This window comes from Thunnus thynnus, chromosome 8, assembly GCF_963924715.1.
Source record: "Thunnus thynnus chromosome 8, fThuThy2.1, whole genome shotgun sequence".
NCBI classification, from domain to species: Eukaryota; Metazoa; Chordata; class Actinopteri; order Scombriformes; family Scombridae; genus Thunnus; species Thunnus thynnus.
The window spans coordinates 30,806,331-30,821,836 of record NC_089524.1 but is presented as its reverse complement, the minus strand read 5'-3'; the positions used below and the strand labels follow the sequence as shown (position 1 = coordinate 30,821,836).

Here is a 15,506-nt window from a genome sequence, read left to right as displayed (position 1 = left end):
ATTATAGTTTCTATAGAAAATAACTGCAATACCATCCTCACAACATCTCAAAATCAAAATGTATGGCAAACATAACAAAATGGAGAAAAGACAGCTGCTCTATATTTTAGTGTAAAAAGCTGCTAAATAAATGGGTATTGCTACTGAAAGAAAGAATGAACCGGGCCCATCAAGGCAGCAGTACTGTGGGTACTGATGGATTTCAGCTTTGTAATATTCTTGCCCTACTCTTAGATTCCAAATAATAAGAGAAGAGAGAAAAATCTGTACAAGGCATGCATTCATATTCTCTGGTACAGATGAGCTCTTTTACGTACAGCTGAGTTGACTTTCACATGCAAGTTTACATGAACAATTGTTACCACTGTGTTCAATCACACAAGAGACAGTGAAATTCATTTGTCCGTCTTTACAAAATATGTGGTTCTAGAAGCTTGACGACGTTGTGACCACTACTACAGCTAGCCAATGGACAACATGTTAGTGCTAGTCAGTCGCACTAGCTCTCCGGGCTTCTTTCTGTTTACTCTCCCATTTTGTTCTCATGATTATACATCATTTCATTAACAATGAGGAAAAAAGCTCTCTGATCTAGCGAGATTGTTGCTGACGGGATAATAAATTCACACAGATTATCGACATCAACCCTTGTCTCATAATTGCCTGCAAATTTCTTTTTTGTGGAACAGTTTATACTCCAACAAAGGAGGTACAAAGGAAGATAGTTACCTCCATTCTGGAATCTCTGGTCTCTATTCCCTCAAAGGTCAGCACCTTCAAGACATTTTGCTATTGGTCGACAGCTCAAATTCAGATGTCAAAATTCACTAAAGTTAAACTTGATGCAAACTTAAATGCGAAAAATTAATGCAGATTTATTTTGCTCCTGAAAGGGAATCTACTGATCTCAGTGACTGAACTGAACTTAACTAATTTTGCTATGTTGAGTACTGGTGTGACTTGAGGTGGCTGAGGGGCTTAACCCTTGCAATTTTTGTTGTCCTACATTGATTCCAATTACAGATAAATATGGATTATAAATATGAATTGAGTCAGATGGTGTGGCACATATATTTAAACAAATCCTAAATCTCACAAGGGAAGAATGGAACAAAATATAAATTGGGAGACAAGATCCTACAAGATCCCCCCCCTGCTCTCCCAAAACATTTTTGACTAACCTTCCTTCAGCAAAGAGAAAAAATAATAACCCTTCTTCTTATCTGACTCTCCTTGCCCCTATGACTGTAATTTTCACACAGTCACTAAATCACATGCAGTCCTGTGCTGTGGTGATTTAAATCTCCCATCAGCCATCTGTCTAGCGCTAGACACATCCCTTTCTTTTTCAACTTGTTCTACATATGAAGCAGAACAGCAATAATGTAATATAAAACCTGCGCTTCACAGTGAACACATTCTTATTCCCTCTGACAAAACAGGGAGAAGGGAAAATAATTTATACACAACAGTGTTTGAATTTTTTCCAAGCAGCAGCTTTTCAGAGCAGAGCAGCAGTGATTCATTGTCTCTACACAGTGTGTGTACAAGACAGTGAGAGCTCCAGATTAGTTGGTGAAGTTGTTTTAGTCAAACTGTCCAGCTAATAAAAAAAACACAATAAATCATATCAAATCACATTTAGTTGGAGGACAGCTGACCTTGACTGATAGTGGGGGACTTTTTTCTCAGCGACTATATTTCTATCTCATAATGATACCACCTCTGTTCTGTTTGATTTTAGCATCCACACAGTGTCTGGCACACACTCTGTCTTCCCCCACAGCTCTTTAGCTGTCTACTTTTCCGCTAGATTCTAACAGAATAAATGGGTTCTGCTACTCAGTGTTATTCACAGTTTATGGCAGTAATAGACATTTTAATTGTCCTAGACTGCCATTAGCATCCAAGCTAAAATTAGCTGCTCCATCATGCTTGGAAAGCATTAAGGCTTAATAGCACTCATTTATAAAGGAACTTACCATTCTCTCACAGGACTAAGACAATTAGACTAAGAGCACTGAATAGTCTCTTAAAATGTTGACTTTGATGGTTTACATTGAATTTGAATCAACAAAACCTAAGGTACATTTTAAGACTTAAAAACATCACTATGGCATTTTTGGTGTGCAGCAGTTCAGTACAGTAAATTCACAACAATGTCTAAGATTTGTATTTCTGTGGTTATGTGCGGAGTAATCTTCTTAAATTGAACATTTTGCCTTTCCAAAGGATCATATCCACTGTGTATGTGACTACTATAGGATATAGTGAAGGGAATTTGGTAAGTATGCACAGAGCTAGCTGTAAATATTTCAGTTCAAAGATGCACTTGCTGTTGACACTGGAATGAGATTCAGGATAATAAGTACTCTTGGTCACTAACAGGGTCAGTAGGTAGTCCCACTGTGTGCCATAAGAGGTTTGAACTGTGGTTCAACTTTAAATGTCATTTTTATCCAACTGTAAAGCTGAACAACTGCATTCTCAACCGAGAGTACCATAGAGTACTACAGTATATACATTTCATGTTAATTTACAAAAAGTGTATATGTGTACAGTTACAGCAGGGTTCTTAAATATTTTTTATTTTAGGGCCCAAAATTGAATTTAGTGTGTCCCAGTGACCCAAGCTCATGAATGTGCTAATAACTTAACATTAATAACAGTCAATACGTTGTCCATAAAATAACAAAAACTAAAGTTTGTTACATTACATTATATTCAACATGACAGCATGGCTAGACATAATAGGAGAAATTGCAGAGCTTGTCTGTGACCAGAGCCTTGATCCTAGCCACAAAAGCTGTGACTACCAGATGAAGTGTTTATTGGTCAGCAATTGGATGCATATCTCCGTCCATTCCTCTTTCAATTCTCTGTTCTCCATTTCATCTTTGCAGTCCATAACTCATGTCACATACTTTATACACAGAGTACTGAAAAATATGTGGGCATAGAAATGCTAAAAACACTTTAATATACATTTATAAATTGTGTAATAATTGACGGTGTGGTCTGGATTGATTTGCTGTCAATTTCAGACGAGACCTTGAGCCAGACTTCAACAAGCTCCGACAGCTCCCCTCAGAAAACACACTGCAGACGCTACTCATTAATCATAATAAAAAAATATTAGAGATATTCAACTTTATATTTGGCATGACTTTGGTTTGGGTTTTGGAAAGAAGCTGCCTCACTGACAGCATACCAACATTACTCGTTTTACTATGCAGAGCCATTTCATTCAAAACCCCACCCAAACTGCACACCACCTATCCAGTCATCCTGCGCTGCTACCCAATAGACATCATGCACGACCCATTCAACAGCGCATAGTGACCCAATTCGACATTGTACGATACCCAGCTTTATTGCACTAATTGGACAGAAATTCAATTGCCTCTCTTAAAACGGAAGTAGAGGGAGAAAGGCCAAAAGAAACTTTGGAGATAAACTAAAATCTAAGCCGTAGGAAATTGGTACTATTAATATTAATGTTTTCTCCCCAGTCTGTTGGTCCATATATTCATACTGAATAATAACAAAAGAAAGAAATCAGGAGATATAGTCAAGGAAGTTAAGTCTCATCTGCAACAAGAATGGAGATCACATTTACAGATTTATGATGGATCAAAGGATCCAGAGAGTGGGAAAGTAGTGTTTTGATTAACCATTCCTAAATTAAGAATTAAAAATGGACATAGAATTTGAGATCAGATGTCAATAGTCACAGCAGAGATGTTGGCAATATTATGGGTACTTTGGTGGGTAGAGGGCAATAAATCAGACAACTCAGTCATATGCAGTGATTCAGCAGCAGCTTTAACTACAATAAGAGAAATCAAATCCAAGTCCAGACCTGATATATTGACAGAGATTTATCAAACATTATACAGACTTCACAAGGCAGGGTGTGATGTGGGTTTTATTTGGGTACCAGCACACATGGGTGTGGAGGGAAACGAGGAAGCAGATTACTTGGCAAAGAACACTGCTGATAAGGACAGAGTAGAAATTGCCCTACAAAATGGACTGTCAGAGTACACTTCAATCATAAACAAGTCAGTCAAAGAAATGAGGCAGAATACATAGAAAAAGAAAAGAACAGAAGGCCTTAGTTTACAATACAGAAAACAGGGTAAAAAGTAAAAAGCAATTTTGCCTACAAAAGAAAAGATTCAGTTGTGATTACCCGGTTGAAGCTTAGGCATTGTGGGCTTGTTCTGACTGGGAATGACTGGGATGGCAATGATTATGGATGTGAGTATGGAGACTCAGAGACAGTAAGACACATCCTCTTGTCTCAATCAGTTTCCTATTCTGAAATGAAAATCGGAAAATTAAAAATGCTGCTTTTTAAAAAAATGGTTTTGTCACTCAATTTGAAAAAAACGAATATCAAAACATTTTCTGACATGAAATAGAATTTATAGAAAAAGGCTCGAAATTCTGTTTTTTCATTCACAAGTTACATTTTTTCTTTATAAGGAGCCCTGTATCTAGTATTAATATTAACCCTAACAGCTACAACATTGACAGTTTAGTTATACGTAGGCTGTGTCCAGTCTATAAATAAGCACAGAATGGCCTGCAAAAGTGCAAGACAACAGTGGTCTGCCTAAAATATGTAGAGTAATCTCCTGACTATTTTATCAAATTTAATAGCCTATCCACGCCCACGTAATTTCTCAAAATTAAACTTTTCCAACTTCAACATGAATTGGCTACAAAATGATCACACATCCTCTTTTAATATATCATATCTACTAATCTGTCAACAGTAGCCTAATCCTGTGGCCAAATGAATAATCAAAGCTATATGGCACTGAAGCCTACAACAGCACATATAGAGGACTCTACCTACCTATTGTAAATGTTGATGGCGGCGTGTTGTTGGCTTGAAATTCCAAGAGAGTTTTCTTCCACTGTTACACTAATAGAGAGGGGTGGAATAGGTCTGGCAATGCACAGCCCATTGTTGGTTATTTGGCTGAAAATATGCCTATTGATCAAAGCTGCTAACAATAATTATCCTCTCAGGTGGAAAAAATTTCCAAGAAATAAAACCCTTGTAGGCTAACCTGCATATTAACAGAACATAGGCTAGAGTCTATTTCATTTTAGATACACGTGGGGTCACTATTCTGTCTGGTTCGTGGAGCTATGCATTATCTGGTAAAAGAGCAACAAGGAAGACAAAGTCAAGTGCCATAATTCCTGTCCTACAAAGAGCATTAATGTAGTGATATATGCAGAAAACTTGTGGACACATCAGGTGGCACACATTACTATTAATAATACCAATTTCCTCTGCTTTAGATTTTAGATAATTTCCAAGGTTTGTTTAGGCCTTTCTCACTCTACTTCTGTTTTTAAAAAAAAAGTGATTGAATTTCTCTCCAATTGGCTCTATCCAGCTGGGTAGCGCGCAATGTCAAATTGGGTGGCAGCGCAGGATGACTAGATACTTGGTGTGCAGTTTGGGTGAGGTTTTGAATGAAACGGCTCTCTGTACTTCACAGGTCACACAGGGACTGCAGTGTCACCCAGTAGCTAATTTTACAAGAATTTGCTAAAATTGAAAAATATGTTACACTTTCATTTAAGCTTGTTCGTAACAGTTCACCATTAGCTTAACAAGCGCACTGTGGTGGTAAAACATACCACAGACTGGGGGCAAAGCAGTTGAAAATATCGTTTTTCTACTTGTTTATGTTTGTTGAACAGGTGGTTTGATAAATTACTCTTACTGACTTTTCATTTGCGAAGGAAGGGAGCAATGGTGCAGCGGGGCAACCTTCTTTAAAATCTATGCTATTGTTTTAGCAATGGAAATCCAAGATGTTTTCCGCAACACATTACAGGTAATTTTAAGGACCAGAAAAATCTCATCACCTCAAGTTTCCTAATATCTAGTCACTCTAAAGGCCTCTCACTTACTTACTTACTAGGAATGTTGCCCAGTATGGATTAGACATGGATGTACATGCAAGAACCCATTTGAGTTCACAGTTAATGTCAGATGCTGCAACCTGTTCACAGGTTGGGTCCTAACCTCAGAATGCCAGTTGGTAGTAATGTTTTCTAATATATTAGTGTTAGTGTTAGTATTGTGTTGTGTTTTATCGGTGCAAATTCAGTTATATAATGTAAAAATGTCAATATAGATTTAGATATTTTTTTTAAAAATTAATTCAATTCAAGGTCCATTTGCAAGCTTTTCCTGAAGTGAGTTTGACATATTGGTTATTGCAGTCAGCTTACTAAATGTGAAAGGTGAAAGACCTGAAAGTGTGACTTACAAAATCAATACACTGATTCCCAAAAAAGTAATTATATTGAAAAATTTATATTATTCCAAATCAATATGTATAGTGGCATATGGAACAGGGGACTTACATATTAGTCCATTGAGTCCATATTGGTTTTTACATACATACATACATATAATACAACACTTCTTCCTTCCAATTCTCAACCTGTAAAGTCTGTATCTATTCCATTCATGTGCTTCCAAATTAAATGTAACACCAAAACAGAAGGCATCCAAATTCATAAAACATCCAAGTTCACTATTAAATAGTCGAGTTAGGCATTTAGTTCTTAACCTTAAACCTAAAGCCATTTCCTAATCTTTAAACTTCCTGTTGAAAAAGGGAGGATAAGCCGAAATGTCCTCTCTTTGAAACTAAAACTCAAATAGGTTCTCACAGAGAGCTACCAGAACACACACCACACAGCTGTCAGTATTGGATGGATACTGCTGCTCCTGCATAAGTGACACCTGGGACTAGCAGACGTAGCTTAAACTCAATTTGTTGTGTTGCAGAGCAGGAGATGGCCTCCATTAAGAGTGGATGTCAGGCTGTCGAGGGCCACACCAACCAGTGGCAGATGTCTTTATATACACTCTGAAGTGCCTCAAAAAGATCTCTTTCATAGCTGGATATTCACATACAGACGATGGATGGCAGTCTGCTGGTTAGGGGACATGGACAGAAAAGATTACATTAGTTCTGGGGCACTTTTGAGCTTTCTGTCACAAAGGAACAGTACTGTATATCAGAATTGTGCATTATGCTTCCCTTTTGTTCCATATTATTGTTTCTGTTCAGTTAACATCTGGGACTGCCATTGTCTTCCACCATAGTCAGTGCACATCTATTAAAAGATGTACATTTGCCATAACCACAGTTTTCCCTAATCTGAATTATACCATTGCCATGCAAAAATACTGGCATTGGAGGCAAAAGCATTGTAAGAAGTATTCAAGAAACGTATACACATCTCAACATGATTTAATGTGTATGGGAAAAAAACACAAAAACAATTTCAAGAGTAAAAAAGCACCTGCACACAGAATAGATGCTCTTCAAGAAAAGATTGCTTTAGTAAAATTGATAAGATGAACACATACTGTTGAAATGTTGTATTTGTTCTAAATAAAGGGTGGGAGCATCTATGTAGTGTGCCCTCTCTTGAAAAAACTGAATGTAGAAAAACAAACAAAACAGCCTTGTCATTGAATGTGCAGTAATTGCGCTTTTGCATAATCATCCAATGTCAACATCCATGTCTGGTGATAGGGTATCTTCCTGGAAGCCACTGAGTTCCATTTATTTTGAAACTATTCCAATATCAACTTGCAGAGACTTGAAAATTGTTTCAGGCGTGCAGTCCATTACAGTTGATATGTTCTTTTTCATATCGATGTCTATTGTTCTATTTTTGTCAGAAGTATTTTTTTTATCATTGTATGGTTATGCAGATGAATCCTTTTGAAAATCTACTGCTGACTTACTGTATGTGTACATGTTCAAATCTATGTCATGAGCTACAGTATGTTTTGGTCGAGTGAAACCCAGAAGACACAGAACAAGAAAACATGGACATTGTGGTGAATATGAAAGCTACACTCTTTAACTGTGATGCTATACAGCAACTAACTTTTGTTGTATTGTCAGGTTTAAGTATCACAGTCCACCATCACTTTTATCAACAAATACATATTACAGTATTCTTAACACCCATAACTCACATTACTAGCCTCACTGGGGCCATATACTGGTGTTATGTGGTAGAGTAGATACAGAACCTTCACAGTACTCTGACTTTGAGTCTAAATTGCGTGCTGAAGGTCAGTGTTCCTTCACACCCTACAGCTCACGCCCTGTGTCTTAACAGATGAAGAATCACTCCATTTATTCTCTAAGACTGTCTGTTCAGCCACTTTAAGAGAAATCAATGTACTTCAGCCCAGGAGAGAGCAACACTCCACAGCCCCTGCTGTTCTGACCTACAAATGACTACTCTGCTACCCCAAAGGCTTGTCTGTGTTTATATATGTGCTTTGCTGTGTGTGCATGCTGGTGTGTACTACACATGTGTGACAGAAAGACAAAAAGACATAGATCGGGGGGTCTTTTTAGGACGATAATTCATATGGCACAGCATGTTTGTGACTTGCTTATGACAGAAAATTAAACAGAGGGCAAAACCCCAAAAGGTTTTTATATGACCTTGTTTCAGTGGTCACTGTATTCCTTTGATGCATGCAAATTATTAAAGCAGTTCTCTTGAACTTGAACTTCAATTTTAGTGTTGATGTTGCCCATCGCTAGTATTCTGTGCTAATATTCAGCATATTTGCAACCGTTTGAATCAGGATTTAGAGAAACATTGGATACAAATACTGGCTCTGTACTTGTTGAATGGTAGGGGAAACTGCAATTCATTAGACTTTATTAGAGTATCTTAACACTAAATGCACTTGTTTGAATTAGTAAATTATATGCATGATCCCTTTGTTACTGAGAGTCAACACTTCCTGCAGATTTTTACAGTAAAAGTCTTGCACTCTTTCCTTTATTGTTAGGCTTTTAATGTGAAAAACCTGAACAGACTCAGAACAAGTTGTTAAGTTGCTCTTGAAGTACATTTTTTCATGACCAAGCAGTGACAATATTCTACAAACTCAAACATTTATTTCAGGTTTTAAAGACTACCACTGCTTATGTCTTTGAGAAAAATCCTCCTACACCACACTACGACATGACATAATAAAACATTTTGACCACCAAAAGGGCAAAAATGGACAATAATGACTTATTGATAATTGATATCATCAGCTTGACAGACTGTTGTAACCACATTTCTCCAGCCATATTCTACGTGTATGAACAAAGGTTTTCAGCATCTCTCTTTCTCTTTTTCTCTACAGGAACATGTTATACAGCCTTCCAGGAAAGACTCCTCAGTTTTCCATCCTCAGGTTCTCACAGGAAGCCCTCCTGCGTTGCAAAGTCACCAGCAAAGCATTCAAACACATTTCTGCGGACCATGAAGGATTTTGCCACAGCACCGTGAACCAGTCCCTGTCTCTCATCCTTCAGGCCATCCGGTCAGCTGAGAGGCTGGTGTGTTTTGGCTTGGACCTGTTTGAAAATTACCCAAATGACAACATGTGATCTTAACTGACACAGACCCGCCAGTGAGCTTTTATGCACTCAACAGCAAAAACTGCCACTGATCAAGTCATAAAGTTCAAATACATTGGGAATATTAAAACATAAGTGACCCTCTGACCAAGTTCATCCAAAACCTCATCATACTGCAGTCTTGGAAAAGTTGGGAATCACAGGGAGTACTCAATGAGTATTGACACTACTCAACAGAAAAAAAGATTGAAACTCCCAGCCCATAGTGTCATTGATCCCCATGATTTCACACTTTCACAATAACCCATATTGAATCAATGACAACTATGTGCAGTCGACATATAGTGAGAAACTTAGACATTTTTTCAAAATAATGTTTCATATCAAGGGTTGTGGAATGTTTGAATCTTGCAGAAAATCTGTTTTCTGATTGATGAATGTATTGAAACTAGCTTGTTGCACACTAGCTCTTAGCTATTGACACAATGGGGACATTTAAATAGCACTACACCTTCTTCCAATAAAAGTTGATCAGTAATGAATCAGCTTTTTCTTCATCAGACACTTGCTCTTTGGTCTAGAAAACTTTCATCCATCCCTTCCTGTGCAAATTCCAACATAGCTGGTTATTTTAAAACTAAATTATCAATTCAGAAATGGGTACCTGGTGAAGACAAATGAGTTTTCACATTCATGACACTTAGGAAAATGTACAAATAATTTAATTCTTTCTCTACAGGTGTATACATGATAACAAAGCATTTACATGCACTTACATAAGTAGTTGCACACACTGTGAGGCAGGGGTATGCTGAAAAACTATCCTGTCCTTAAAGGGAAATCACAGTTTCTTTCAACCTGGGCTCGATTCTCATAATTGTGGTTATTGTGACTAATGGATAATGCTAACTTTGCAGTCATCACCTTAGTTGTAGAGATTATAGGGAAAGGTAACTCAGGCAAAAACAATGCATTTTGAGACCACGGCGCAAGCTTTGTGAAGCTTTCCAAATAAACTTCAGTATGTTTGGTCCATTCAATCCAGCATGACCAAATCCAGTTGGCTAACTGAACAGCCAGTTTGGTTAGCCAGCAAGTTTACCAAGAGGTATATCCTTACGCAGTTAGCTACAATAGCTAAATGGGGCTAATTTCTGCGTTTACAAACACTCAGATTCAAATACCAGTGTTTAAATTACTTGTGTAAAATTTAACTTTATTTGAAAAGCTTTCAAAGGTGCTCACTGCGCTATACAGTATGTTGTTTTGAGTTTCCGGAATCTCTGCAATGGAGATGGTGAGTGTAAAGTTTGCATGATCCATAGTCAGAATGGACATAATTATGAGAATAAGGGCCAAGTTGAAAAATACCAGATTTTTCCTTAAATGAATTACATGATTGCTTCACCTGTAAACTGTAAAATTCTAATACCCAGATATCCATAAGGGCCTTTATAAGCAATAAGCTATTCTAATAAAAGGCTACCTGACAACACTCTTTAGTTATTCTAAAATCACTGTAAGACATGGCATTTTATGGCTAGTCGATTTTGTTTAGAGCAATAACCGACCACAGCTATTCAAGAAATTCAATAAGCAATACAAATTACACCTTATTTTTTCAAATTGCAATGTAGTCTGCAAATAGCAACTAAAAAGCATCTGCTATCACACAAGGGATGAATTACAGTTGATTTGTGTTAGCTAATTCCTACTAAAAATAACTGCTTCAGGCATGTGTTTATACATGACTGTAATGAAGGTGTCCTAGTGGCACAGACATAGACAATAGTTACCTGGTTATCAATGCCTCTGGCTTTGCCTGGAGCCCCTAAATAACACCCACAGTAGCAGGCAATGTTAACAGGTGGGAGGCTGGTGGGGGAACATGTCCTTGTTGTTCTGATCAGCTACCCCTGCTGATAAAACTGGCACAGTTCTTTACTGTCAGGTGAAAAGCACCAGTTGGTCCATGTCCTTTTTAGGAGGCACATGGCAGGTCCTGTGCACAGAGAGGACTTTAATTGTCAACACTTACATTTAGGAGACAATTGGGCGAAATGTGAAAATACATTATAGTATATAGTAATAATATTGGTTATTAGGGACAGAGATCTTTATTCGACATATAAACTTTTTAATAATATCTTCCTGTCTGACTCAGCCAATTGGAATTAAGTGCTACATGTTTTGGAGTCACTATCTCTGGAGGAAGGAATCAACCAAACTACTGGGCCACCCAGAAACCCTGCCCTGTGTAGCATTAACAATGATCTTACAGAGTAAATGAGGTAAAAACAATCAAATGTTTTGCCATAAGTGAAGTTAGATGTTATACAGCAGAATGGGAGGACATCAGCAATTACAGCTGAAAGCATTTAGATCCATAATTCACAATCGCTTTAAGAAATGCTTTCTATCTCCACTTGTCATTTTCTCACATTTTCTCATTTTCTGTGCTGCACTCTGTAAACTCTTAATGTGTCAGCTGGCAGTAGTCAGCGTTATCTCTCTGTCTGCTCTTTCTCTGTATTCCTCACATATTCTCTCCCTAATTAATGCAACCACCCAGTGATCTCTCTCATTGTGCAGCAGTTTCCTCGTGACAAGGAATTTAGGAGTCTAAGGCTGATGTGCTGGCACATGCCTGAACAGAGACTTGAGCAATAAGTAAATTGTTATTTTTAATAACAGAATAATATAATGAAATGGTATACAAAAAAACATGCTGTAACCATATCAGTCAATGTTACCAACCAAAGCCGCAAACCAGAGATCAGCAGCATAGCAATCCTTTCAAATTACAGGGAGTCATGTGATTAAACATTAATATCAAAAATATTGGTAAATGGGGCTCCAGGGTTTTTTGTAGTTAGGCATGATGTTTGCTAGAATAGTGTTTGTGACAAAAAAATGAGTGAAGCACTTTTTATATAGTGATAAAACTATTTCTTACCTTAACATATTTGTAATAGTTTGAATGTGCTAGCCTTTTTTAGCATGATGGAAGGGTGGGAGGGCATGGGATGGGTGTATAGATTTTGCATTCAGTAATTTCTTATTACTATCTACATGAATTTTGTAGAGCTGTCAACATTCATAGACTTTGAAAATTTCTGAGAAATGATTTAGCATCTGGGGAGATACCAACTGCATTGCCCACAATTGCTTCTTTACCTGTCCTGATATTCTTATGTTTAGTGTGTCCACAGCCATGATGATATATTGGAATAAGTTAACGTTAAGTCTTAAAAATACATTTTTTTTTATAAATGTTGTCTCAATTTGAAGCTAAGATTTGATACACAAAATTTTCTAAGATTAATTGATCATTTGTATCTAATTGTCCAATTTATATATAAGCAGACCTACAATACTGACTTAAAAAAACTCTTCAGGGATCAAAAATATTCATTGCTTTAAATCATGTGCCTTTTATCAGAAAAAAAGAATGCTTTAATTTACAGGTTTTGTCAAAGGGTATACCAAAAATGTGATTAAACCCTAGATCTTGATGTAATGCACTGCTTGTTAGCTAGCTAACTGTAGTATCTGGTCAATTAATCAACACTGTGTTGTGAATATATTGTATCTTATTTGGACAATTAATGTTAGCATTAATGTGTTTTCAGACTGCACACAAAGTGAATTTTAGAGAGAATTTGCATACAAAGTGAAAGGAAAGTTAAGCATCGATGCATCAGATTTGCTTGACGAGGTAACGGTGCATTGTCGCAAGTAAAAACGTTTCAACTTGTAAGAAAAGGTTATATGACATATGTATCATGGAGATGAGGTAGAAGAAGAGGGGTATAGAGGACAGTAACAGAAAATCGCTTGAGTTTCTGATAAGTTTTGAGTCCAAGTAAGCTAGTAAACAAAGGAATACACAGGCAATAGCGATGTCAAGATGCTTTGCTAAACTAGCCAGCTTGCTAGTTAGCTAGTTGACAAAGTGCAAAGACAAACAACAATAGTGGAAGCATACTGTGACACAGTGTTGTGTGGATCATCTGGAACAATAACATGTCATATTATATTCCATATGTTCCAGAAATTCAAGCAGTGCAGAAAGCTCTGAGGTGACACACCGAATGTTTTCTATAGTGCTTAAAAAACATCATGCTATTCTGAAAAATGCAAAGGTACGCATTTTACTGCACATACAGGCCAAGCACATCAGTGACAGTGAACTACAAGTCACCCTTTCACAGGAATGAACAAGTTACTTAGCAATATGCCTGCTAGCTGATTACAAATCACCATCTTTAATATTTCATACTGGTGCATTCCTGTTTTGCAGTTGTATGTTGATTGATCTTTGTACATTTTGTAAAATAAATGTATACTGTGTGTTGTTTAATGGATGAAACATTTATTGATGCTGTCACTGTGACAAACTTACTTTACTGCAAACAGCACCAAGTCTTATAGGGGCCCCATATTCAGGATCACAGGTAGGCCTGTTCCTTCAGACTAGGCCAGTGGTTCCAACACCTTAAAGTTGAGATGAAATAAAAAATGCCTTTTTAACCCTTTTAGATCACATCCCTGGTCATATTGTGCATCTATTTAACAATATATGCCACAAAAATACAAAAACATTCATTTATTTGTATTTTTATATCAAAATCCAATCATGTTTTCTTCTTGTAAAACAAAATATGAATGTGCTCACATAGGCTTGAACCAACCAATTTCAACCAATAATACCATGACATCACCCATCAATCAATCTTCACCTTTTAGTGACACAGAGCTAAGATTCATTATGATGTGCCAACTTTTCAATGTTCAAATCAAATTCCTCCCAACATTATGTCCCATCTTTCTATCCTGTTTCACTCAGAAATATGTCACGATATGGAAGTACGATACTCTTGAAATGATGTTTCATCTGGACTTTAATACAAAGCAATGTCTGCTTGCCGTCCCTCGTCACAGGTTGCATTTGTTTACTGGATGTGACCAGTTTAACAATTGGTTATTTGAATCATTTTCAGAGGTGATTTATCTAGAAAATAAAACCAAGTTAAAGTAAATGAGAGGAAAGTCGGAAAAATTAAACATAATTTGGTGTGGCAGAAATAATATTTTGTACAACCCTTCCCCCGCACACACAGACAAACACACACACACACACACACACACACACCTTGTTAGATTTGGCTATACCATTAGTAGTAATAATTTCTAACATTTTAAAAAGTGATTGTTATTCCTGCGTTATATGATGTGTTACAGTATGATAAGTCTGCCTCACAGCATGAATCTTTGGCATCTGTATGTACATGTATTTTTTCATAATTGCATGATAATAACAGCCTCACAGAATGTGTCCATCACTACATGGATTATTGTGCTGTTACACTGTTGTACATAAAGACCTGACATGGTTGTTAACTTTTGTTTTTTTACAAACACCTAAGTTTTGAGGATTTTTTATTTCCCTACAGGTTATTTTACTTGATTAACGATTAGAGGCTGCAGGTATTCACTATTTCAATGTCAGTAAAACATAAAGTTAACATGAAGTTCCATAAATTATTTACAGTAAAAGTATATCATTGCACAACCAAATCAGAGCCACCTCTACCTCTTAGAGGTCTCAACCCACAGGTTGGAAAAAAATACTTGACTAGGTTGAACCATGAGCTATCTACTGCGTACAGTATTGATTTAAAAATGTGGACAGGTCAACCTAATATGCTGTGTTGTATAATTTTTGAATTTTAACTAATCTCTGTGATGTTACTGTTCCAAAAGAAATCTCAAAACTTTTGCTTTTACCAAGCTCAAATGTTCACAGTGTATTCTTCTATTATCAGTTTTCTCAATAGTAATTTAAAAAAGATTAACAATGAAAATGTCATGTTATTGTTTGAAAATTCTTTCTCCGCAGAGACTTAATGTGAAAATGCTTTAAAATGTAACTTTGAAATAAGCTGACTCTGACTCTCACATTGAACACTGTTACATGAATCATTTGATGATTCAGTATGGCCTGGTTTCTGTATGCATGACATCATAACTTCAGTAGCATATGCAGGGGTTTTTCTGGCATGA

General features: G+C 36.8%; 1 protein-coding gene across 2 annotated transcripts in view; it reads left to right on the top strand.

The window, feature by feature from the left end:
* The window catches only part of LOC137188328 (inactive N-acetylated-alpha-linked acidic dipeptidase-like protein 2), a 581,495-nt gene extending 567,692 nt beyond the window's left edge, over nt 1-13,803 (top strand). For both annotated transcript variants that reach the window (XM_067597950.1, XM_067597951.1), the window contains one exon: nt 9,224-13,803. In XM_067597950.1, coding sequence (XP_067454051.1) covers nt 9,224-9,470 — 247 coding nt within the window. In that variant the 3' untranslated portion in view covers nt 9,471-13,803. The remainder of the gene's footprint in view (nt 1-9,223) is intronic.
* The last annotated feature ends 1,703 nt before the right edge of the window (nt 13,804-15,506 follow it).